We start from the raw sequence: 26,166 nt of genomic DNA on the forward strand, positions 1-26,166 counted from the left end.
TAGTGGAAACGGGCCCTTACAGCTGTTTCCAACTGCCAAAAAAAGCATGCAGCAGCTACATCACCCGCCAACAGTAAAAATGTCACCATGTAATAAATGTCAGAATATAAATCAGGGATTTAAAAGATTTCACAATGGGCAAACACTGACTAAATTATTTATACATAATTATTGTAAAAATGAAGCACTTTTTTCATTACATTATTTTCACTGGAGTTCCTCTCTACACTTAAAGGAATACTATCGATGTATGCATTTATTTTTAAATGCTGTATGTTGTAGCACACATTAGGGCAAGTACTAGGAGCAATTTGATTCCTCACACAGCTGTCCCTCTCAGCTGTAAAATCCTCCGTCAGTTTTGGCGTCAGTGTTGGATACAAAATGTATCTAATACTGAGCTCCCAGAGGGCTAGACCATGTCTCTGCACAGGGGAGTTGCTATCAACTCCTAAGTTTATAGTTTAATTATCACCTTGCTGAAAGAATCTTGTTGATATGGTGGTAAGGGGTTAAAGATTCTAGCAATGTGTGTTTATTATCTTTGCTTCTCTTGACTGATAAAGATACTAATAATGCTAATTGTAGACAGTGGTCTGCCCCTCTCAGCAGCTTGTAAAGTGGATGCAGCCTGGAGTGAATCGCCTCAAGCAAGCAGCCAGTCTGAGTGTAAACACAGACTCCTGGTATAGCTAGTTATATTCCAGCAATATTCCAGCTCATTTAGTTACCTGTTACCACCTCAGCTCAGCCTATTTCTCCCCATGTCTGCTGCATGCTGTGAGTGACAGTGAAATATATTTGTGAGCTGTGTGACAGAGTAACCAAGCAGCTCAGGGTGACCCAAACTACTATGAGCTGTGTGAGAAATGAATTTTTAAGCAGGGATAGTGAGAGAGAGACCTGGGTGAATACATAAAGTGCCCCTAGCACTAGTGGTAATGTGTACACTAATATAGAGTATTAAAAAAAAAAGTCGTTTCAATCGATAGTACTCCTTTAAATGACTCAGCATAAAAAGAAATCCACTGTTTAAGCGGCTTCAGTTTGCTTTTTAGCATAATACAGTAGATGCTCTCACCCAGTTTCTTCATGTCATCATCTGTCATTTTCCACCTTTTCAGGGTAAGCTGTGACAGTATTGGAATTGTCTTGAGGTGACCTACCAGTCCATCCAGGCAACACCTAAGATCAGTGCCTCCAGGTAGCATAAGTGAAGTTAGTGATGGCAGCTCAGTCACAGCCTTACCTAAAATAAGCAAAAAAAGATTTTAAAAACAACTTTGAAAAATCACAGATATGTTTAAAAAATCATCGTAGCACTGTACAATATAAGGAAATAACAAAACTTCATAAGTCAACAGGGGATGAAAGATGCACTTGTTATTATTGCAGTACCCAAAATGCCTCAAGTATTTTCAATCCATCGAGGAATAATGGCCGTATTTACATAGATTCTATAAGGATGAAGAACAGTAGATATAAGGTGATCCTCAACTTCATATTTTTAAATTCAAATATCAATATCTGCTGCTAGATCACAAATGTTTGCAGTTTTCACCTGGGCCATAAGCAGGACTCAGGGCCCTTTTCCACTAGCTAACACGCACACGAACCCGATTTAGTGCACGCGTGAAGTTGCGGTTCGGCGCGCATCAGTGGCGATAGTTCTAATTCACCCGACGGGGAAACACTTGCGTCATACCATTAAAAGCTCCCAGAGGCGTTACAACGTAATGCTGTGGAACACTTTGTCTAATGTGAAGGTCTACAGACTTTCATGTTGCCTTTCTTACCGCATCCTAGGTGTGTTCCGTCAAAATGGACGGCACAGCTCCTAGTGTGCAAGAGCCCTCAGTATAATTTCAGTATAATTGTGTTTACCAAACCTGTACTTTATCGGCTTTGAGGCACTACTATCATTAGTAATTTTTCCTTGCCAAGCCCTAGCAGATCTCCTTCTCTTTTTCCTCACACCCATTCCTAACCTCTCCTCCTAATGTTAACCCCAATCTGAGGTCTAACCTTAAAGAATACCAGAAGTGACATGTGACATGATAAGTTAGACATGTGTATGTACAGTGCCTAGCACACAAATAACTATGCTGTGTTCCTTTTTTTCTTTCTCTGCCTGAAAGAGTTAAATATCAGGTATGTAAGTGGCTGACTCTGTCCTGACTCAGATAGGAAGTGACTACAGCGTGACCCTCACTGATAAGAAATTCCCCCTTTTTTATCTATTTCTTGCTCTTAGAAGCCATTTTCTTCTAGGAAAGTGTTTTATAGTTGGAATTTCTAATCAGTGAGGGTCACAATGTAGTCACTTCCTGTCTGAGTCAGGACTGAGTCAGCCACTTACATACCTGATATTTAACTCTTTCAGACAGAGAAAGAAAAAAAGGAACACAGCATAGTTATTTGTGTGCTAGGCACTGTACATACAGTACACACGTCTATTTCATCATGTCACATGTCACTTCTGGTATTCTTTAACCTTCCCGACTATAAGAAACCCCTTCCTGACATTGGGCTTTATTCCCTAAAGCTTGATAACTGCTATCACAGCAGTTATCACGCGATCTCGAAAAGGGTTACTCTGCGTGATAAACGAAGGTTTGCGTGAAACGCGCACGTGATCACGCGCAAACCTTTGTTTACACGTGATCGAGCGTGACAGATCGCGTGATAACTGCTGTGATAGCAGTTATCACGCTTTAGTGAATCAAGCCCATTGTGTGCTGTGCTCTTGACCCTCCTTCCCAGTCCATAATAACAGAATGTGTCGCTAGCCTGCACGCTAGCGATACATCTGCACAGAACTTGGCCCACATTGTAATTTTTGGTATAGACTGGGCTTTGTTCCCCACATTGTGACCACTAATATACAATGGAGGCCACAGTATGACTTCTGGAAGAGACTAGGGCAAATAGTCTTTGTGGGCATTGATTCAGGCCACTTTATGACTACTAGCAGATACTAATGTCTACATTGTGACTGATGGGATAGACTGTGAACTGCATTGCCACCTGCCTGATCCTAAAGCACCTGGGGGATGGATAGAAGGCTGGATACTTTGCAGATATCATACCTCCAGCGTTTGAAACACTGGGCATGTGCAGGAAATGTAGAGGAAACACTGTTTTATTATTATTTAGTTATTATATAGCGCTAACATCTTCTGCAACGCTTTACAGAGGATATCTAGTCTTGTCACTAAGTGTTCCTCAGAGAAACTCACAATCCAATCACTACCGTAGTCCTATGTCCATCATAGTCTAGGGCCAATTTACGCCGTAAAGAGTGAATTCTTCTCTTTGTCTGCAATGGGCAGTCAAGTTTGAGAGAAATAAAAAAATTACCCAGTTCCTCCACTGAATGTTTTCCATCCTCTTCCAAAAAGTTATCGGTAAAATCAAGTACTTCCAGGTTCCTGAGGTTCTTCAAATGTTGTGCTGTTTAGAAAACAGAGTTACACTTTGTACGTAAAAGATAAATCGTTGCTAAATTGCAAAGGTTTTCAAATTCTCGCCTGGGTAATATCAGAGCAAAGTAAGAATAAATGTTTTACTATTGCAGTCATATCCAAGATCCTCTTAGTAAGAGCTTCCTAAATAGGTTTTTTTAAAGAAGAAAAAGTTAGTTCTGACCACGGGTGCCCACTGTCTATATGTGGCTGTAATGACAAAACCACTAGTTTCCCATGTCCCATCCCTTGTCCCTCTATCTGTGAATCCACTGAATCATGCAAACTGCGGCTTTTTTTTCACAAACTTCGGTTTTGTATTATGTGTGGACTTGAAAAGGTTACATTAATGAGACAAGGATAATTCATATGTAAGCAGCAGAATAGTTGCTTATTCATATTTCATAGGTTGATTTAACAATGGTGGAGTCAGGCTTGAGACAGAATATCAGATCTGCATACTCATTCTAGGTCAGTGAATCAGAAACAGGGGTGTACCTAGATACTGGTTGGCAATGCAGCAAGAATTTGTTTTTGGGGACACAACTATGCTGGGACGACATGGTGGTTGCTATGGTGAGAAAAAAAGTCTGTGCTTGCTTTTGCAGAAGGCCATGGTGGTTGCACTAGTTATAGGTGGTTGCAGTAGGGGTCATAATAGCTACACTTGTTATAAGCTACACGTAATGGCTACACAGTTGCTCTAGTGACTCATAATACCTTTAGCAATAATTGTACATGTTGTAACATTTCTCTGCACTACTTAAAGTGTTTTTTCTGTTTTACGCATTTGTAATATTTGTCCACCAAGTGTATCATCCCTCGACAAAGTGACACTGTTGTAGGGCAGTAACTGGTCCAAGTGTATTACTGCACAATAGGCCACACCCCAGTCTGTACAGGAAATAAGGGGATAAAGGCATTATGAAACAGCTGTCATACTTACTGAAATATTTCAGTGCCTGGGAGGTCAAGCAGCAGTTATTCAAGTGTAGCTCCTTTATCTTATAGCAATTGCATGAAATCGCCTCTATGATATGTTCCACTCCATGGCCAATGTCAGGCAGAGCTGACAGCTGTAATTGTCTTAATTCACCTAAACATTTTATGTCATTGGCTGCAAATGGATCGAGGAAAAGAATGTTTAGTACAGCTGAAAATTATGTTTAAGTTACAAAACAATTCACTTAATTTTTTTTAAATGGATATGATGTGAATTATCATTGGAAAACAAGTGATGACTCTGATGTGTTGAGAGGGGAAAAAAATAAATTGAAACGAAATTTTTCATTTGAAGTTACTTCCCAGGCAGTCGATCAGCTACTAGAGTACTCTAGAAGAGACAAAAATGCCATCCCAGCAGGCTATTTAAATACCCTGGCCTTTATGCCAGTGCTGTAGCCCTGCACCCTCCTGCCGCAGGAGGGGGACGGCATCCAGGTCGATCCCAGAAGCCAGTCAGGACGGCGTCGGGAGAAGCCTTCGCTGGACCCCAGGATCGTTAAGTGTAACAGCAGCTCTAAATTATACCTGTACTGCAAAGGGCAATAAGTAGGGATATATTAAACATCAGCAGCCTAGAGATGTTCTATTCCTGCCCACCTGACTTAGCTTTGGCCTGCCATTGGTACACAACACTGCAGCATTATGTGAGGGCAGGACAAGACTTCTGCTGCTTGGAAATCTGTAAAGTCTAGGGACCATGATGCTCAACAATGAACCAATCTTCTCTCCAAAGAGAGAGAGAGAGATACTTTTTCTGGGCTGAGGTGGCTGGTCAAGTCTGTCTCTGATGAGAATCTAGCCTCCCCATCTGTTGCTGTAAGACCATACTAGCCAATCGCTTTGCTACCCTTTCTACCCTGCCCAAGCTGTTGCCCGAGTGATTGAGTACCAATCTGTGCTGGCAACAATTACTGTGCATGTGTATGCACCTTAATACAGCTGTAAGGTTAGCTTACATATTTTTTTCCGCCCTTCTGGTTGACCTTATAGAAAAAAAAGTCCATTAGGAGCTCCATTACAGAATCTCGTTTGGCACTCCTAACGTTACAAGGCTGTAATGGTTTGCTTTTGAGCGTTTATCTATTGTCATAATAGAATAAGGTATGTACATTTATTCTTTCAATACCCTCCATATTCCTCTTCTTAAAAGGCCCCTAAACTTACTATAAACATCTGTGCAGCAGTGGAAGCTTTTGCACAGCAAGTGTTTAAACCAATTAAAACAAAATGACTGGTGACTTTTTTAAGCAGAAAAAAAATGGAAAACACCACTGCAAAGATAAGACCTGTGCATTTCTTATGTCTGGATTTGTAACACTTCATTTACAAAATGCATATTCTGTACAGCCAGTGCAGTTTCTAGGCTAAAATGCACCCAGGGTGAGGGTGTAAAAATTGCGCCCCCCCCCCCCCCGGAGCAAGGTATGGGTGCCCGCAGTATAGGTTAGCCAGGTCTAGTTTCACTTAGTATAGGTCCCCCCAGTATAGGTAGCCAAGAATAGGTACCCCAGTATAGGTAGCCAGGCATAGGTGAGCCAGTATAGTTGCCCCCGCTATACGTTAGCCAGGTAGGTGCCTCCAGTATAGGTAGCCAGTATAGTTGCCCCCAGTATAGGTTAGATAGGCAGGCGCCCCGGTATAAGTTAGATAGGTAGGTGCCCCAGTGCAGGTTAGCTAGGTGGGTGCCTCTAATATAGGTAGCCAGAATAGTTGCCCCCAGCATAGGTTAGATAGGTAGGTGCCCCCAGTATAGGTCATTTAGGTAGGTGTCTCCAATATAGGTAGCCAGTATAGTTGTCACCTGTATAGGCTAGCTAGGTAGGTAGGTGCCCCCAATACAGGTTAGATAAGTGCCCCCAGTATAGGTTAGATAAGTAGCTGCCCCCCCCAGTATAGGTTAGATAGGTAGCTGCCCCCCCAGTATAGGTTAGATAGGTAGGTGCCCCCCAGTATAGGTTAGATTAGGTAGCTGCCCCCCCCTTCCAGTATAGGCTAGATTAGACAGGTGCCCCCCAGTATAGGTCAGATAGGTAGCTGCCCCCCAGCATAGGTTAGATTAGGTAGGTGCCCCCCAGTATAGGTTAGATAGGTAGCTGCCCCCCAGTGTAGGTTAGATAGGTAGCTGCCCCCCAGTGTAGGTTAGATAGGTAGTTGCCCCCCAGTGTAGGTTGCCCCCCAGCGTAGATTAGATTAGGTAGGTGCCCCCCAGGATAGGTAGCTGCCCCCCAGTGTTGGTTAGATAGGTAGCTGCCCCCCAGTGTAGGTTAGATTAGGTAGGTGCCCCCCAGTATAGGTTAGATAGGTAGCTGCACCCCAGTGTAGGTTAGATTAGGTAGCTGCCCCCCAGCATAGGTTAGATTAGGTAGGTGCCCCCCAGGATAGGTTAGATAGGTAGCTGCCCCCCAGCGTAGGTTAGATTAGGTAGGTGCCCCCCAGGATAGGTTAGATAGGTAGCTGCCCCCCAGTGCAGGTTAGATTAGGTAGGTGCCCCCCAGCGTAGATTAGATTAGGTAGGTGCCCCCCAGGATAGGTTAGATAGGTAGCTGCCCCCCAGCGTAGGTTAGATTAGGTAGGTGCCCCCCAGGATAGGTTAGATAGGTAGCTGCCCCCCAGCGTAGGTTAGATTAGGTAGGTGCCCCCCAGGATAGGTTAGATAGGTAGCTGCCCCCCAGTGTAGGTTAGATTAGGTAGGTGCCCCCCAGCGTAGATTAGATTAGGTAGGTGCCCCCCAGGATAGGTTAGATAGGTAGCTGCCCCCCAGCGTAGGTTAGATTAGGTAGGTGCCTCCCAAAATAGGTTAGATAGGTAGCTGCCCCCCAGCGTAGGTTAGATTAGGTAGGTGCCCCCAGGATAGGTTAGATAGGTAGCTGCCCCCCAGCGTAGGTTAGATTAGGTAGGTGCCCCCCAGGATAGGTTAGATAGGTAGGTGCCCCCCAGTGTAGGTTAGATTAGGTAGGTGCCCCCCCAGCGTAGATTAGATTAGGTAGGTGCCCCCCAGCATAGATTAGATTAGGTAGGTGCCCCCCAAGGATAGGTTAGATAGGTAGCTGCCCCCCAGCATAGGTTAGATTAGGTAGGTGCCCCCCAGCGTAGGTTAAATAGGTAGCTGCCCCCCAGCGTAGGTTAGATTAGGTAGGGGCCCCCCAGGATAGGTTAGATAGGTAGGTGCCCCCCAGGATAGGTTAGATTAGGTAGGTGCCCCCCAGCGTAGATTAGATTAGGTAGGTGCCCCCCAGCGTAGATTAGATTAGGTAGGTGCCCCCCAGGATAGGTTAGATAGGTAGCTGCCCCCCAGCGTAGGTTAGATTAGGTAGGTGCCCCCAGGATAGGTTAGATAGGTAGCTGCCCCCCAGCGTAGGTTAGATTAGGTAGGTGCCCCCCAGGATAGGTTAGATAGGTAGGTGCCCCCCAGTGTAGGTTAGATTAGGTAGGTGCCCCCCAGCATAGATTAGATTAGGTAGGTGCCCCCCAGCGTAGATTAGATTAGGTAGGTGCCCCCCAGGATAGGTTAGATAGGTAGCTGCCCCCCAGCGTAGGTTAGATTAGGTAGGTGCCCCCCAGGATAGGTTAGATAGGTAGCTGCCCCCCATAATGGAGAGGGGAAGCACCGTAGCCGCGGGGAGGGCAACCCGACCTCTCCCTCCCTCTCCTGGGCTGCCCTCCGTGCTCCCCCCTCAGATGTATAGTGAGCAGCAGCAGCCAGGGAGGGAGCGCTGTATACAACATACCTCCCTGGCTCCAAGCGCTGCTCTCTCGTCGCCGGTCTTCTCCCATCTGCCTACACGCGTATACATACGCTGTTTCCGGCTAAACAGGAAGCAGCGTGTGTATAAGCGTGTATGCAGAGAGAAGAAGACCGGCGGCGAGAGAGCAGCGCTTGGAGCCAGGGAGGTATGTTGTATACAGCGCTCCCTCCCTGGCTGCTGCTGCTCACTATACATCTGAGGGGGGAGCACGGAGGGCAGCCCAGGAGAGGGAGGGAGAGGGAGGGTTGCCCTCCCCGCGGCTACGGTGCTTCCCCCCTCCATTACAGCGCCCCCCTCCCAACAGCGCCCCGGGCGGTGGCACGCCCCGCACGGGGCTAGAAACGGGCATGTGTACAGCTTCCTGTACAGTTTTCTGAGTTATGAAGTACTCACCCAGGACCTCAGCATCTGTTTCATTCAGCTGTATGTTGTTCAAGACTAATTTTTCAACTTCTACAAGTTTTCCCAAGCCATGTAGCAAATTGCCTAAAAAAATCAGGACACATTTCAAGACAAAAGTTATAGTAAGTATTTATTCTGCTACCCTTATTTTATTTTTTAATTAGAAAGTAGTGAAACCCAGAAGAAAAAGTGAATTGCATATGGGCTGGGCCACAGGCCCATATGCAATTCACTTTTTCTCCTGAGTATTCTCTGCTAAGTGATATTTTCACACCTTGTCATAAAATGCATTTTAAACCACCAGCAAGCTAGAAAATACTCAAAATAATGTTGATAGTATATTTTCACCAACTTTTAGGTATTTTACCCTCTGGGGTAGAACGTTTACTTTTACAAAAGGACAGAACTAGATCTCTAGATACTACAATTTTCTGCTGACTTCTCGCTATGCTCCCAAAATTCAGTCTGTTAGGAGGCGATGGTTGGGCACAGAGAACGTCTTCAATAAGGAGAACTGGGAAGATTTTGAAGAGTATTATTATAAATCAGTTATTGCATCACATGATAGATTGATTAACCTGAAGTGGTTCCATCAGGCCTACCTATCCCCTGTACGCTTAAAGAAAATTAATTCTCTACATAGTGACTGCTGTTTTAAATGTGGTCAAGAACGGGCAGACTTTTTGCACTGTGTATGGTTTTGTCCTCAGGTGAACAGTTACTGGAAATCAGTAACTCACTTTCTCAGAGATAGTTTGAATCTACCCGAAGTCTTCACTTTTAAATCTTGCATGCTGGGTATATTACAAGATATTACATGTAGTAGAAGGGAGAGACAACTCCTTCAAATCTTGCTGTTCTATGTCAGGACATCTCTAGTCCTACACTGGAAACTTAAAAAGGTACCAGGTCTCACTGATTGGAAAAGATTGGTGAACCAAGCTTTGTCCCTTTATAAGCTGACTTACCAATCCCAACATCAACCTAATAAATTTAACAAAATTTGGTCTAAATGGGTAGATTCTTCAGACACAACTATACCTAATCCAGATATTACCGTTTCAGTTCAAGTTATTATTCAGTAAATGCCTATTTGATCCTGAATAATCACAAGATATAATTCAACTGAAGTTTCTGGCTCTGTTTCCATGCTGCTCTTGAAATATATATTATCTTGTGTACTTGTTCTTTATAGTCTTATATGAGCTGTTACTAGTACATGTCTTTATATGATATCTATTCTGTGACATTTTGTCTTTAATCATAGTTACCTGGACTGTAACCTTCTTTTGTTAATTATCTTCTGTTTTTGTTTATGTTTATGTTCTGCTCTTTTTTGGGAGCTGTTTGTTTCTATTTTGAAAATTTCAATAAAAAAATCTGTTTAAAAAAAACTTTTAGGTATTTTTTAAGTGGTAAAATGCTTAAAAGTTATTTCAGAGTGAATATGAAAGTTATCTCCTAGAAGAAAACTCAGGAGAAAAAAATGAATTGTTTATGGGCCAGTGACCCTTATTCAATTCACTTTTTCTGCTTTTTTCCTGGGAGATATTTTCATATCTTATCTTATCAATAAAACGCCTTTTAAGCCAGCAACAAGCAAGAAAATACTCAGAATACTTTTAAAAGTAATTTTTCGCCTATTTTTGGTAATTTTTCAATTACAGAGTGTTGCAAAGTTATTTTGAGCAGAAGATGAACAAATGATCTCCTAGGAGAACATTTAGGAGAAAAAGTGAATTGGATAATGGACAATGGCCCATATGCAATTATCTCCTAAGAAATCATTTTCATCTTCTCTTTAAACTAATTTTCAGCATTTTACAATTTAAAAAGTGCCCAAAAGTTTGAGAAAAAGTACTATCACATTTATTTGAGTTTTTTTTCTTGCTTGCTGGTGGCTTAAAGGGTATTTTATGACAAGTTGTGAAAATATCCCCTAGGAGAAAACTCAGGCGAAAAAGTGAATTGCATATAGGCCCGTGTATGTTGTATATTCCTTCATAGGTCATTCTGACTCCAAACAGTATTGGTTGTTGTACTGTGGTCTAGTTGCCGGCCTGTACAGTCTGAACCATATCTCACACTGGACATCCAGAGGAGGACACCCTGGTTCTGGCCCATTAACTGTACATGATTGAGCGGAGAAACAATTTTGCAGCTTTGAAGAAAATCACACCTAACTCACACTAAAAATCTGCCTTTCATTTAAAAAAAGCCATTTAAAACAGTCACTTTTAACTCTATATTGACTTTAAGTGATATGGATAAATTTTTGCTCTAAACATTAAGTACAGCTAAATAAAAAAAATGAATAGAAAACATTAAAAACTGGTACTAATGTAATTTAGCGGTGTATTTGCACTTAGCTTTAGCTAGCTGATTGCATTGCTGGTTGCATGACAAATTATCGATTTGTCTTGTAATTATGTGATTATGGTTCAAAGTAGAGAAAATTCCCTTTGGTAAATTGACCTTTTAAAGAAACTGGCATAGATCTGTTAAATTGCTGATAGCATCCTCGAATATGGAGTACTGTTTAAAGCTAGCTCAGATTTGTTTTTTTTGTTTTTTTTAACATTGCAGGAGATAACATTGTATTTTGCATTATTATTGTAAACACACTTAAGTATAAGGGCTGTGTCAAACTATATTGGATCAACTGAAGCTGTACCCATAACAGTGGTTTGCTGGAGGTGTTAACACTGTCTGTGGGGCGAAAGTTTTCTATTTCCGAGGATATAGCAATTCATCCAATACCCGCAAATTACTGAAAAGGTGAAGGATGCTTCTTGAGATTTCGCAAAGAGCATTCCTATATCAAGCCCAAGCAGATCGGGCTCATAGGAAAGTATTGGTTTGTTCTATATGTCCACTGGTCTGCCGCTGCTCGTTCCAGAAATTGTTCCAGCAGCAGAGCTGGTACAATCTGACCCTAATTACACCAACTGTGCAACTTATAAAGCCATGTAGTATTCAAGAAAAGTGTCTGTTGCCTTTGGAAACTAACCAGATTACAGGAGCCATTCATTTGGTATAGATTCAGTTTGGTTGCATAAATCCCCTTCGCTGCATAGAGCAACACAGACACTTCCCTTCAATTTTTGTACTTTAGATTGAAGGGCTACCTGACTTGAGAAGATGAGATACGCATGGGTATGTACAGTCCCAAGCCTATACAGAAACAGGCTGTGTCCCATTGTTCTTACTTTAAAAGACAACTATCAATTTACACAACTCACAAATACTCGTGCAGTAGAGTCAGAGGAGAAAAGCTGATCAGGGGAGGAAACAGGTAGCTAGATGTGCTGCAATATTGCTGTAATATAACTAGCAGAGGGTAACAAACAGTAAAGTTTACCTTCTTGATGTTCAATGTTCATATTAGAAATGCTTAAACTTTTCATGCTGGTCATTTCCACTATTCGTCGTTCATCGTCAGGACTGAGAGGGGTGCTGTCTATAATCAGGTCCTGCATTCTTTTGCAGTGTTCCACAATTTTTTCCAGGTTTCCTGAGAGACCTGCACAGCAGTTAATATTCAGCCTGAGCCGTTCAGCACAGCAACATATCTTTCCAAGGTATTTTATGTCATATTTATTCAGCTGGCTAAAGTTTTTCAGTGAGACCTCCATGGTCTGCAGAGCTTGGGTCCAAACAAAAAACAACTGTACAACCTTTTCAGAAATAAATGTTTTTGGCTTGTTTGATGGTTGTTCACCATCTTCATTTGATGTATTATCTTCTGGGCCAAGCAAATCTAGCTTAACCAAATCAAGCACGCTCAGACAGCTTGGTAAGTATTTAAAGAAATCAATATGATGGGAAGCTATGTTATACGTGTCGATGTGTAATGTTCTACCAGAAAACAGGGGTTGAAATTCATCATTCAGTTCTGATTCAGTAGCACTTTCAAAGAAAAGGTTTATTCCGAATTCCACAAAGTCGTTGCTTTGATCACTTATATCGTCTTTGCACACATTTTTAATGTGATGAATGACTTTTTGAGTAGCAATTTTGGATGACCCACAAGTATAAAACAGTAGATTTTTGAATCTACTGGTGATATCATTTGCCGTTAGCATTCTGTTTAGGTAGCATTCACCTTTCTCAACAACGGAAGTGTCTTCTGATGACAAGAGCTGAGAAAGTCTTCTTCCAGCAGTATATTCTTGAAAGGATGTGTGAAAAAACCTGTAGATAGGTATTGGTTTTTGAGCTCCGTACTTGTTTAAAAGCCCAATTTTAAGCAAGATGTCTTCTTCAATATCTCCCAAGTGTTCTCTTCGAAAGTCATACTTGTGATTAAAAAGTCCATCAAGAGCCAAATCTCCACAGTAATCAATGTTCTGTTTTACCATTTTTAACTTTACATCTCTAATTTTGTGCTGGCTCCTCTCAATCATTAAGTCATATAATGTACAAAATAGATTTGTTTGTGTGTTCATGTAAAAGGTGGACTCTCCCATTCGAAGGGCACAAGCTATGACTACAAATAGTGGAGTCTTCATGAGATTCTTCATAAAATCAGTCTCATCCAATTGCAGCAACAATTCTCTGGCTTCTTCTTCTGGTAAGACACTTGAAATCAGTTTTTTTGACCCTTCGATGGTAAAGTCACTTGTTTCAACTATCAGAGATGCACAATGCCTCACTTCCTTGAGTGATTCAGTTCTGGTAGTGACAATAACAGTGCTTCCAAATCTATAATTATGTTTAATAAGGTCATCTATTTCTTTACAGGACTCACAGCTAAATTCATCATAACCATCAAACAGAAACAGCACTTTTGGTCCAAATTTCCAGATTTTCTGCAAGAATTCTTTTTTTCTCCAGTTACAATTAACGGAAAAAAGTTGTTCGCACATTGTTTCATAAAGGCCTTCGTTTGTACTGCGCAAAGTGATATAAAAAACAAACTTGTACTGTTTTAGAGCTTGGCACTTTCCAGATGCCCAGAGAAAAGCAATCCTTTTCAGTATTGTGCTTTTCCCTTTACCGGCTTCTCCCTCAATGATGCATGGGCTTTTTAGTCCGTTCAAAACATCTTCCAGCGACAACTGTTCTCTTCGCACATTCAGTGTATCTTTTTTCCACAGAATGGGATCACTGAATGTTGTCTCCAAATTAAAAATTATGTCAATTTCTTCTCCCAATGGGTTGATATTTTGAAACAGTTGGCTATTGTAAAACCGTTTCAGTTGGCTTTCCAACTCTTCCAAATCCTCATCTGTTAAGCCTCCTAAAACACCTAAAATACAGAAGATGGGGTTTATTAAAGTGAGATTGACAGTCACAAAATCAAATTCCATTTACCCACTGCTCTGTGTTTATTATGCAGGCTGCAAGCTAACATTCTGATCTAATCATAAATGTTTCTGCTGTAATAAATCTTATCTCAGTCAGCCTGGCTCTATTCAGCACATTGCCGATGAGAAGGAAGCTTGTCATCTCCCCTCCCACACTCCTGCTCCTCACTGATTGGCTGAGGGTAGTTCAGTGTGAAGCTGCTGAAATAAGATGTATGCTAGGCTCACGTGTATTTACAAAGCAAGCTAAATATGACAATGCAGTTTCTAGATGAAAAAAATGTAAGGGAGAAAATGGCATCAGGATTGGCTTCACTCAGAAGAATTAAAAATGGTAAATGGCAGGAACAGTTTTCTCGTTATTTACTATATAAAATTCACTGAAATCAAAACGTGGACAGTACAATACATACAGTATGTTATGTAAGTAGAACATTTATTATATACTTATATATGTGGTTTTTTTCCTGGGATAGTATTCCTGCTGCATTACAAAAAAATATAAACTATTGTTTGCTGATTAATTTCTCTAAGGCCCCTTTCACACTGCACATAAAAAAAGTTAATCAGAACTGAATGGCACGGACTGTGGAAAGCAATATGATTCATTCACATCAGTCTATTGTGAAAGGATACGTTTGACCTGTTACAACAGGTGGAACACAAGTTTGAGTCCTGCACAATTTGTCCGTATTGGCCGGACAAAGCGGGTGGTGAAGGAGCCCAACAGAATTAATGCTAGCCTATGCACTAGGCTGCTCACTATGTACATTTCGCGAAATACTCACATGCTGCAATCCATTCAGGTCCTCCGCCACTGCTGCCACCATCCATTAGGGTAGAAACGCTGTATGGTAGAAACGCTGGTATGCCAATCTGTGCCCCATCAAGCTCCCATTAATTTGCAATAGGCCAATGGGAATCTATCTCTCCAAGGAGGATTCTCATTGGTTCATTGAGTAGTGGACCAATGAAAACCCTCCTTGGTTCTCTAGGAGGATTCCCATTGGACAAGTAAACCAATGGGAGCCTGATGCTTCTGATGGGGCTCTGGAATCGGTATACAAGAATTTCTAGCGTGCAGAGGACTCGAACAGCTGCGGCACTGGTGGAAGAATGAGAACATGACAGCAACAAGTATAGGTGGCAATGCAAACATGGAATGGACGGAACGGGATGAAAATAGTGGGCCACTGCGCCTGTGTGGCCCTGGCCTCGCGTGTCCTCATTCCCGTTCCCGTTGCAAGAACATCCTAAGCAGGCGCAGTACAAGGTTTTCTCTTAAAGGTGCCTTTGCAGGACAGTCTTATAGATGGGAACGCGAATGAGGACATGTGCGGCCAGGGCCGTGCAGGCGCAGCGGTCTTCCGACTGTCAGTCGGCAGAAAATGAAACTAAGCCAGGTACTGGAGGATCGTTGAGGACCGGCGCGGGTACAGGACAGCTGGAGGGTTTAAGATCCCTTTAAATTTGCGATATTTTCTATCCAGGACAGCTTACAGCTAACATATATTAAAAATGTACTGAAAAATATAAATCAACATCTTTTACAAAGGGTTTACTTACTTGAGCCCATGAGATCATGATATAAAAAATGATCTCTAGATTCAAGGGAGCGGAGGAAATATCTGCAAGATTCTTCCCCTTTATAAAGAACAGCTGTAACCAGTCTTCTTGCAACTTCCTGAGCTACCGGATTGGAAAGCACCTGAGTCATCTCCTCTAGAGTAAAAATTCCTGCAGTGAAGAGGTCGTCTACTATCTGCGTAGAAATGGTCGTGTGGATCCTTTGTGTTAGCCGAGAAAAGTTGGGCTGGATGAAATCCACTTTACAAAACAAAGGAAAAATTTGATTAGTTTTATCTCGTCTTAAACCTAAACCTACACATTGCTGTTAACCAAAACTAGTCTAAAATAGGGATGGTCAGTGAGATGCAAATAAGTTGATGCAGAATCATGCACACTTTGTATGCAAATATTACATGTATGCAACTTGAAAATAGATCAATTGAATCCCATCAAGCAGCATACATTTGCATAAAACATTTGCATGATTCTGCATCAACGTAGACATATTTGCATCTCGTTGACCATCCCTAGTGTAAAGTTTGCAAAATGAACACATAATAGAATAGGCAATTTAAATATGATTTTTAAAAATATAAGTCGATTGGAATGCAGCATTGTTTCATATCTTGACTTGCTGGAGGTATTACCATCAGAAGACTCATCAGTGGTTCTGCTATCAAATGAATGCAGAGAGATGCAGCAAGTTATGAAATGGAGTGATGCAGGATCCTGTGTTCCAGGTGGGTAAGAATCTCTGTTTTAATGTTCTTTCTCTGGCCATTTTAGGAACTTCAGACCTATGGTTTAGGCTGTCGCAACACAGCAATGCGGCATATCCTTTATACTAACCACAAGTTGTAAATATGCATGGACCCAGATGCACCTGTGGACTGCCCAGTGTGTGTGTGTGTGTGTGTGTGTGTGTGTGTGTGTGTGTGTGTGTGTGTGTGTGTGTGTGTGTGTGTGTGTGTGTGTGTGTGTGTGTGTGTGTGTGTGTGTGTGTGTGTGTGTGTGTGTGTGTGTGTGTGTGTGTGTGTGTGTGTAGGCGGCAGCTTAGTGCAGTGGCAGCTTATTGTGGGTGTCGGCTTTGGGCGTCTATTGTGCACGCATAGCTGCAGGTGTGTATGTGCATAATTATGTATTTAAGGACACACCACTAGGTGGCGGCTTAGTGTGGGTAAAGGATCAGTGTGGCTCAGTCAGGTTAGTACATGCTGTGTGCGTGATTCTTTTGAGAATTGGGAGTTTTCTGGTTCTAACTAGCAAGTAGGAGAACAGAAAAATGAACACCGCTAAACATGTCATACTAAAAAAACAGTACCCAAATTCACAAAAGGGGGAAGGGGGTATATGTATATAAGGCATAAATTCAGCCACTCATTCTGATTTAACAAAGGTAAATGTGCTTATTATGTACTGTGTAACATGTCACCAAAAACCAAGATATCTACAGTATTATGCTCAAATTTGTCCCATAAAGTGCAGAGCCTCAATAAGTTCAGTGTGGCACACCAAGAATAGGCCCCTTGCGATACCGCATTCAATACTGCCGGGATAATAGGGGCGCTGCCTAAGAGGTACCATGGGTCTCTATTCTAAGTCACCTGATAGGGGGGTAATATCAGGGGCTGCCTTATTAAAAGGGTTTCTAAACCCTATAATACATTTCCCCCATACTACTACCCCACCTTCTGGGTATTAGAGGTTCGGATAAGCACTTTGCCCTTGATGTTGAACAAGGGTGTTTTGCAAGGGGTGACTGCAGAGTAACCCCAAATATCAAGAACCGGGCCCGGTACCGGCGGATCCAGGAAGCTGAGGACGGCGGCGTGGGAGCGATTTAGGCTTATGGGGCTGGAAGAAGCCCCAGGTATGTATAAAATCTTTTTCTTTTTTCAACCCCCCCCCCTGTTCCTCTCTGGTTCCCTTTAACCAGTTAAGACTCTTTGGCCCATATGCAATTAAGTTTTTCTCCTGAGTTTGCTCCTAGAAGATAATTTTTCATCTTCTATTTAAATACATTTTCAGCACTTTGCAATTGAAAAAGTACCAAAAAGTATTAGAAAAAGTATCATCAGAATTATTTTGAGTATTTTCTTGCTTGCTGGTGTCTTAAAAAGGCATTTTATAGATACATTTTAAAATATCACCTAGGAGAAAACTCAAGAGAAAAAGTTAAGTGCATATGGGCCCTTGTGTGACTTTCACATCCTAATGTTTCCTCCTAAAGACTCCAGGATGTGAGAGTCACGCCCTGCACTAAATGCCGCCATGCGCTCATGTGCGTGCATTGCATGCTCCCTTGTCGTCACCGTGCATGCATGAGTATACAAGTTAAAATCATTCATTTTTTTAATTTTTTTTTTTTTTTTGCATTAAAACTTTTTAATAAAGTTTATCACATAACAAAAAAACATAATATGACAAAGGAAAAAGTTACCAAAAGAACATGAAACAGAAAAAATATGTATGAAAATCTCCCGTCCCTAACATTTAGTTGTATAGGGCCATGAAAGTCCATAGTTTAAAAAGTTTAAAGTGACAGTGCCACACTAAAAAAGTAAAGTGTTTTTTTTTCTCCTGCGGTTAGGTTTTAACCCCTACCTAACCATTTTACCCTTTGTGTGGTTCGGGGACCCAGTGCTGTATAGATGATATACTGTTGATATATGTATCTGTACAGTCAGGCCTGGGTCTACCTCACAGGAGCCTATAGGCACAGATGTTGTGGCACCTTAGATGTCACCTTCCATGGACCTACAAACCCTACCCAACTGCTCCACAAGTGTGCTGGCTGTCTCAGCTGTCACTTCTCCCTTACTTACTTTGCCCATAGTTAGCTACAGGTGTCCCCTTAGTATTAGGTATCCAGTAGGACCCTCAATTTAGCTAGAGGTGCCCCCAAGTATTAGGTAGCTAGAGGGACCTCCGTATTAAGTAGCTAGAGGTGCCCCTGACCAAAGGGAGATCTCAACAGTAAAATGCTAAGAGCAGGGGGAATAATCTCTCATTAACACTCTCATCAGGACTCTGCATAGGGAAGGAGGAAGGCGCTCGAGGAGGGGAGTGAGACGCCTTTCCATCATCAGGCACCTGTAGGCATGTGCCTACAGTATCTTATAGGAAATCCAGCCCTGTGTACAGCACTGGGGTCCCCAAACTGAGCACCCTAGCAACTGCATCCAGGCACTACAAATGCACAGACTGGTGATAATGGTAGGCTACATGCTCAACTAGTGATGAAATATGGCATATGTGGTATCATTTTAATCAGGATGAGGTGAATAATGTATTGTGAGGTGTTTCATAACTGTGGCTCTTGTCATCTGAAAATTAGGAAGGGTGAAAAATGAAAACAAACATATTTTATGCATTTATGCTTATTTTCCCTCGTAAAATGCCTAAAAAAATAAAAAAATTATAATAATTGGAAAAAATATTACCCAAAGAAAGCCTAGATTTAAAAAAAAAGGAGTAAAAACCCAGGAACACAAAGTGGTTAAACAAGCTCGGGGAACACCAAGGTGGCCAAGTTCCATATAGAGTGGGTACTGGGATTCACATGGGCATAACAAGCACTAAATTAGTGAACTCAGCTGAAATACCAGTAAAGAATGCTCAATGAAGGCACAATATAGTTTGTATTCACACCAGGTGATTTTTTTAAGATTCATTTTTATAGCGCACATAATATATTTTTTTTTCTTTTCATCTATTTTTCTCTATTTTATGTTATGGATCCTGAACATTTCAAATATATAATATAAAAATACTCTATGCTAGAGATGAGTGCAAGAAATAATTGAATGGATACTTTGAGGGCCCATTTCCACTATCGCGAATTCGCATACGTTTTTCACATGCAAATTCGCATAGCAATACAAGTGAATGGAACTGTTTCCACTTGTCAGGATTCCTTTGCGTTTTTCTGTGCAGAAAAAATTTGCATGGCAGAGCCATCAGAATTCGCGTACCGCATACCGCTATGCGAATTGCATACAATGTATTTAATAGGAAATTCGCATGAGGTTTGGGTATGCAAATTTTCATGCAAATTTTCATGTGAATTCGCATAGAAACAATGGAAAAGCACACCAGCACTGCCATGGTTAAATTCGCATACATCGTCATCCATGCGAATTCGCATGAAAATTCGCATAGACCTGCATGCGAAATTCGCATCCGCATGCAAATTTTTACCGCGGCGATTCGCACCGCACAAGTGGAAATGCAGCCTAAAGGGTAATCCTGGAGGTGGGCTTTACATGTAATTTCTGATAAGCAGCTGTTAAAAACACTTACTTGTGGGAAATTTCTTTTAAAGTTCAACTTCTGTAGGCTTCTTTTAAAAAGGAAGGATTGTGAAAGTCACTGCAAATGTACAAAAGAGTATGGCATCAGAACATTTGTGCATGCATTGATGTTTTGCTGGACACTTTATTTTATATTTAAAGATTTTTTATTGAATTTTTTTTTTACATACAGGAAAACATAAATATCACATAACATCTACAATGTAGATTATAGGATCAACACATCAACATTAGGATAGCAATAGGGGTTGCAGAGGTAGCGACCCTATCGGGGCCCTTGGGTCAGAGGGGCCATCCCTCAAGCACAGTATTAGCTCTCTATTGGTGTGCTGTGCTCATAATAATCACTTCTATAGATACTTTAAATAGTAATAGTAAATAGTAATCATTAACAAACTGTTTCCCATCACCTTTTTGCACCCATTACACTGTGGTTGTCCTTAACAGGTTTTGGTGCGCAGTTGTGAGAATCCGCTTAGCTGCCTGTGCAGGCGGGCAGCTTTTTGACCATTGTTTGGGTTTGCATGCTGCAGGACTCTGGAAAGAAGAGCTTCTGTCAGTTTTGCAGCTTGTGCTTGCAGAGGAATTTGCATACGTTGTCATGCAAATTGCCTGGCCACATTCATTGGAGGCGTGTACTATAAGTAATATGTCTTTCCCACAATGCTTCGCTGGTCATAAGGAGTCTTCCTGTGAAACACTCTGGAGAGTGTCAGCCATGCTCTTTGTTTGAAGATCAGTAAAAAGTAACTCCTGGAAACTGTGCTAGGCAGATTCCCTAATGCAGTTAGGATTGTTTATCTGTTTGTTTGTTCTGTTGCTGTTGTCCTGTCCCAGCGGTGGTCGACAGGAAATGGTTCTGATCTCTGTTCTTGGAGTATAGCTGGTGCAGCGGTTGCTACCAGCTATCTCTTCTGTTCTGTCTCCTGGGATCGCGCTAGCCACTTTTCGCTAGCGCTGTGGATCCTTCTGTTCTGTCTCCTGGGATCGCGCTAGCCACTTTTCGCTAGCGCTGTGGATCCTTCTGTTCTGTCTCCTGGGATCGCGCTAGCCACTTTTTGCTAGTGCTGTGGATCCTTCTGTTCTGCTACTCTGTACCTGGATCGCACTCGCTTCGCGCTAGTGCTGTGGATCCTTCTGTTATGTCTTCCTGGATCGTGCTAGCCACTTTCGCTAGTGCTGTGGATCCTATCTCTCGCTTGTCCCTGTTTTCGTGTGTCTGTCTTGTCTGCTACGACCGCTTGCTGAAGGCTCGGTGAGGTAACCGTTAAGCAAGCGCTCTCGTCCTCTGTTACATGTTCGATGGTTAGTTAGGCGTGCTTGTCTCTATTGTGCTTATCACGTGGAGACCGCGCATAACCGCGTGCACTGTTGCGATTGAGTGCGGTGTTCGCGGTTAGCTAGCGTTTGTTATTTTCTGCACCTCCTCATTGTATGATTTGTTGTGCCTTTGCTAACCTCGTTTTCTGTTCTGATCTGCCTTGTGTCACGTCTGGCGATCGCACCTCTCGCGATCGCGTTCCTGTTTCATATCTGCTGTTGTGTGTGCACTGTCGCGGGGTGGCGACTAGGTTGGCGCACACACATACAACCTGTCCCTTTGCTCGTCTCATTTCGCAATCGCCTCTCTTGCGATTGCGTTCTGCGCTTCGTACAATTCCTGTCTGGCATTTGTGGTGGTACAGAGGATTGGTTCCTCTGCACTCCCCAGCGCCATCTGCCGACAGGAATTTTCCCTCTACGGGTGCGTAGCACCTTTTGCTGGGTGCCTGCAAATATACGCTTGTGGAGGATTTCTGCTGTGTCAGCGCACGCGTTGTGCGCTGATCACGGAGAAAGTTCCACAATCGTTACAGCAGTATCAATTGTTATGTATAGAGTACTCGGGGGCCCCATGTAAAACTTGCACCAGGGCCCATAGCGCCTTAGCTAAGCTACTGAGCACATCTCATTAAAACATTTGACCAATAAAACCCTGAAGCCGTATAATTATTACATTTTTTTGCATAACAGGCATCTTCTGGCCAAGGCAACACTAAAGTAGCTAAACACATGGACAACTTTAGGCAGGAAGCTCTTATAGACTGTAAATGTATAACAGTGAATTATCTATATATTAATTTTCAGAACCGCATAACAACCTAAGATTCCGATCAGAGTACAGAGATTACAGAACAATCCAACATAATAAACTTAAACATAAAACAATGCAGTTGACATAGTATCACCCCTTCACATAATTAAAGGAATACTATCGATGTATGCATTTATTTTTAAATGCTGTATGTTGTAGCACACATTAGGGCAAGTACTAGGAGCAATTTGATTCCTCACACAGCTGTTCCTCTCAGCTGTAAAATCCTCGGTCAGTTTTGGCTCAGTGTTGGATACAAAATGTATCTAATACTGAGCTCCCAGAGGACTAGACCATATCTCTGCACAGGGGAGTTGCTATCAACTCCTCAGTTTATAGTTTAATTATCACCTTGCTGAAAGAATCGTATTGATATGGTGGTAAGGGGTTAAAGATTCTAGCAATGTGTGTTTATTATCTTTGCTTCTCTTGACTGATAAAGATACTAATAATGCTAATTGTAGACAGTGGTCTGCCCCTCTCAGCAGCTTGTAAAGTGGATGCAGCCTGGAGTGAATCACCTCAAGCAGGCAGCCAGTCTGAGTGTAAACACAGACTCATGGTATAGCTAGTTATATTCCAGCAATATTCCAGCTCATTTAGTTACCTGTTACCACCTCAGATCAGCCTATTTCTCCTCATGTCTGCTGCATGCTGTGAGTGACACAGTGAAATATATTTGTGAGCTGTGTGACAGAGTAACCAAGCAGCTCAGGGTGACCCAAACTACTATGAGCTGTGTGAGAAATGAATTTTTAAGCAGGGATAGCGAGAGAGGGACCTGGGTGAATAAATAAAATGCCCCTAGCACTAGTGGTAATGTGTACACTAATATAGAGTATTAAAAAAGAAAGTCGTTTCAATCGATAGTATTCCTTTAACTAATAATCACACAGTGTATATTGTTTGTGTTAGTATTCTCACAATACTTGGTCGTAAAATGCCTATCGTGGAGCATTTTTAAAACTGTCAGAAGCTTAGCCATACAACAGGCTCATGACCCATCGAGATCCATATTATATCCATATCCATATCCTGAGGTACCTTATTCCCCCATGAATACAGAACCCTGATTCTAGGGTGAGATTATACTGTGCTAAAAAGATTAATTGTGCCATGGATAGAATTCGGACACTTCTCCAGTTACTAAGGATTAGATGTTGGGCATCAGCTAGGATGTAAAAGGCAACCATTCTAAAAATTAGATCACAATTATCAAAACATAAGTAGGGCTAGGTCCGGAGTTAAAGTGAATCTCCAGACTAAAAATCGACTCAGCAGCACTGAAAAGACCTGGTGTTTCTTTAACAGTTTCACAGCATCAGAACTTTGTTTCTCTTATACAAGCCTCATTTTTAGCTGCACAAAAGAAAACTGCCCGGGCATTTTTCCACTGATGCTGTGCAAAGCATGATGGGATTTCTGATGTTGTTGTTCTCGTTCTGCTGTTTTGGTGCAATTTTTTTTTTTACATTTTGAATTTGGCATTTGAATCCTAGAGCATGCAGCTGGGAGGGGTCATCAGGACACAGGACAGTTGGAACTGTGTCTTATGCTCCCTGTAACCTCCTTTCAACCAAAAAAGATGGCTGCCCCCATGACAAAGATGGCAGCCCCCATGAATCACAAACATTTGCCTGTTCTTTTAAAACAGGGAGGGTAAAAAAATTATATTACCTCTCTATTCTAATTAACATAACTAATGTAACTTAATGACAGTATGTTTGTTTAGGCTGAAGTTCCCCTTTAATGAAAATGGCCTGTGCAGGAGAGATCAGATCTTATGTTGAACCTCAGATCAATAGTTATTTAATACAGGACACTCCCATAAAGTATGGATTCGAGTGACGACCTGGTCACATTGTCTCAAGCAGTACAGAGAATTTAAGAGGCTGAAAGAGGCTAAAGCTGGGTACACACAGTACATGTCAGTAAATCTGCGCTTAACAGCTCACTCGCGGTTTCCTCCACTGGCAGTGCATCTGAGACTTCCGATGTGGCTGCCCGCATTGTCAGGGATGGTGTCAGCAATCTGCGATCCCTAGGCTTCGTCTAGTGGAGGAGCTCAACGAGTTCTATTGCAGGTTCGAGAGACAACCCAACCAGCTCGCAGAGCAAACAGCCATGGCTAAAAGGACCCCCCCTCAAGTGTACCCGACGCCACGGCCCCCATTGCCGTCAATGAAACTAAGGTACTCCGGCTCCTCCGTAAGCTGAATCCCAGCAAGTCCTCGGGCCCGGATAGAGTGTCGTCGATCTGCCTGAGAACCTGTGCCGATCAACTAGCCCCCGTACTCTCCTCCTTATTCAAGCAGTCACTCTCGGACGGCACAGTCCCCTCCTGCTTTAAGCGGTCCACAATTGTACCAGTCCCCAAAAAATCAGGCAGCACTGAGCACAACAACTTCCGACCGGTGGCCCTAACCTCTAACATCATGAAGCTTCTCGAGCGGCTGGTCCTTGCCCACCTGAAGAGGTTCACGGACATCCACCTCGACCCTCTCCAGTTTGCTTATAGGGAAAACAGATCCGTGGAGGACGCCATCAATGTATAAAGCTAGCTAGGAGATTGTTTTTTTCTCAGAAGTGGAATTTCACTTTAACCATATTCTAATAAAATAACATTAAAAATAAAAACTAGCTTCCGTCATACTTATAATGCCTGCATATAATGCATATAAAGGTCTGAATATAATGCCCAGCGTGTTGCTAGCCGGCTGTTTACCTCTGCCCTCTCATTCTCGCAGCTCCCCCACCTCCTCCATATCACCGTTCCCTGTCTGCGTCCCTTCCCTCCCCGCTGATTGGAGGGAAGGGACACAGGCGGGGAGCGGCGACATAGAGGAGGCGGGGGAGCGGCAGAGAGTGACAGTGGGAATGAAAACAGCCGGTTATCGACACGCTGCGTATCACTAGCACGGCGATTTGATTTATGGGAACCAGCAGAGCGCAGGGGAGGGGGCTGGGGGAGAATAATAAAGCAACAGAGGCTGGGCATTATATGCAGACCCAGCCTCTGTGTGCAATTAGGATTTTTAAAACCCACCTCAGGTTCTCTTTAAGGTGGCCACACACATCAATTTTTACCTTCAATATCTGGCCAAAATGTTATCAAATCTCCTAGAACTCGATGCAGCAGGCAGTTTAAACCATAGTTCAATCGATCGTTGGTTGAAATTGGTCAAATCGGTCGATAGCTCTAGGCAGAAGATATCGATGGTTTGCAAGTTGAGAGTGGCAGCAGATCAACAGCCCGTAGCATTGCACTGGATCGAACAACACTGTGGTTCAATAGATTTTTAATAGATTTCATACTAAAATCTGTTAAAAATAATTTCCTAGTGTGTGGCACAGATCAGATGGTTCACTGTCAGATTTTATCTGGTGGCCATCTGTAAGTGTATGGCCCCCTTTAGTATAATTAATAAGCAATTAATAAGCACAGCAGCAGATATTGGGCAATATCACTGAGTCACATTATACACAATTCAGAAGAGTTTAGTACTCACAAAACTGAAGCTCATAAAATAAACATCTCTCTTACCTTATAGCATGTCTATGTGTCTGTTTTGAAGTGGATTATAATGTTATATTTTGGCTTTATTTTAGATATCCATTGCAGTATGCTTCCTCTTCACAGCTTCCTAACGTCACACTACCAACAATACATGGAATTGCTGCAGCTACTGCAAGACTGTAAATTGAAAGTACTTTTTTTCGTAATTGATTTCCTGTACACACATTCCTTTTGTACCTTAGCCTAAAGGGTTGCATAACTTGCATGCTATTGGCTTTAGCAGTTTGTGATAGCCAATAACATCTTCTGAAACTGTATGAGGAAGTCTCTGTGAAACTCCTGGACATAGCCATTAACACTTAACTGTCAGGGAGTGTTATGACTAAAAATGTATGTTTTTACTATCTGCAAGTATTAGGCACTGACAAATCATTATGTACACACCTTAGATAAATGTTGTTTTAAATATACAACGAATGACAAATATCTCCATATCGGACGACAGTCATTATAAGAAATGTAGCCAAAAGACGTTAAGCGTCAACAACAAGCGACCGACATCGAGTATTCTGTCTGATCTAAATGGCGGAACAATTCAGACAACTATTAGGAAAATGTCATGCAGAGTCGGCTGGGAGTGTACAATGTCTTTAAAATGACATTGTTTCAAAGCATGCGCGTATGTCATGTGTAATCCACTTGCGTGT

The 26,166-nt window shown here is 42.2% G+C and overlaps 1 protein-coding gene across 1 annotated transcript in view; it reads right to left on the reverse strand.

The window, feature by feature from the left end:
- NLRC4 (NLR family CARD domain containing 4) overlaps positions 1-25,644 on the reverse strand; it is a 33,684-nt gene extending 8,040 nt beyond the window's left edge. The window contains exons 1-8 of the mRNA XM_068232147.1: positions 25,487-25,644; positions 19,798-19,866; positions 15,493-15,753; positions 11,979-13,868; positions 8,609-8,701; positions 4,411-4,581; positions 3,361-3,453; positions 1,082-1,249 (exon numbers count right to left, since the gene is read on the reverse strand). Coding sequence (XP_068088248.1) covers positions 1,082-1,249; positions 3,361-3,453; positions 4,411-4,581; positions 8,609-8,701; positions 11,979-13,868; positions 15,493-15,753; position 19,798 — 2,677 coding nt within the window. The 5' untranslated portion in view covers positions 19,799-19,866; positions 25,487-25,644. The remainder of the gene's footprint in view (positions 1-1,081; positions 1,250-3,360; positions 3,454-4,410; positions 4,582-8,608; positions 8,702-11,978; positions 13,869-15,492; positions 15,754-19,797; positions 19,867-25,486) is intronic.
- Between the last annotated feature and the right edge of the window lie 522 nt (positions 25,645-26,166).

Source organism: Hyperolius riggenbachi, chromosome 4, assembly GCF_040937935.1.
Source record: "Hyperolius riggenbachi isolate aHypRig1 chromosome 4, aHypRig1.pri, whole genome shotgun sequence".
NCBI classification, from domain to species: Eukaryota; Metazoa; Chordata; class Amphibia; order Anura; family Hyperoliidae; genus Hyperolius; species Hyperolius riggenbachi.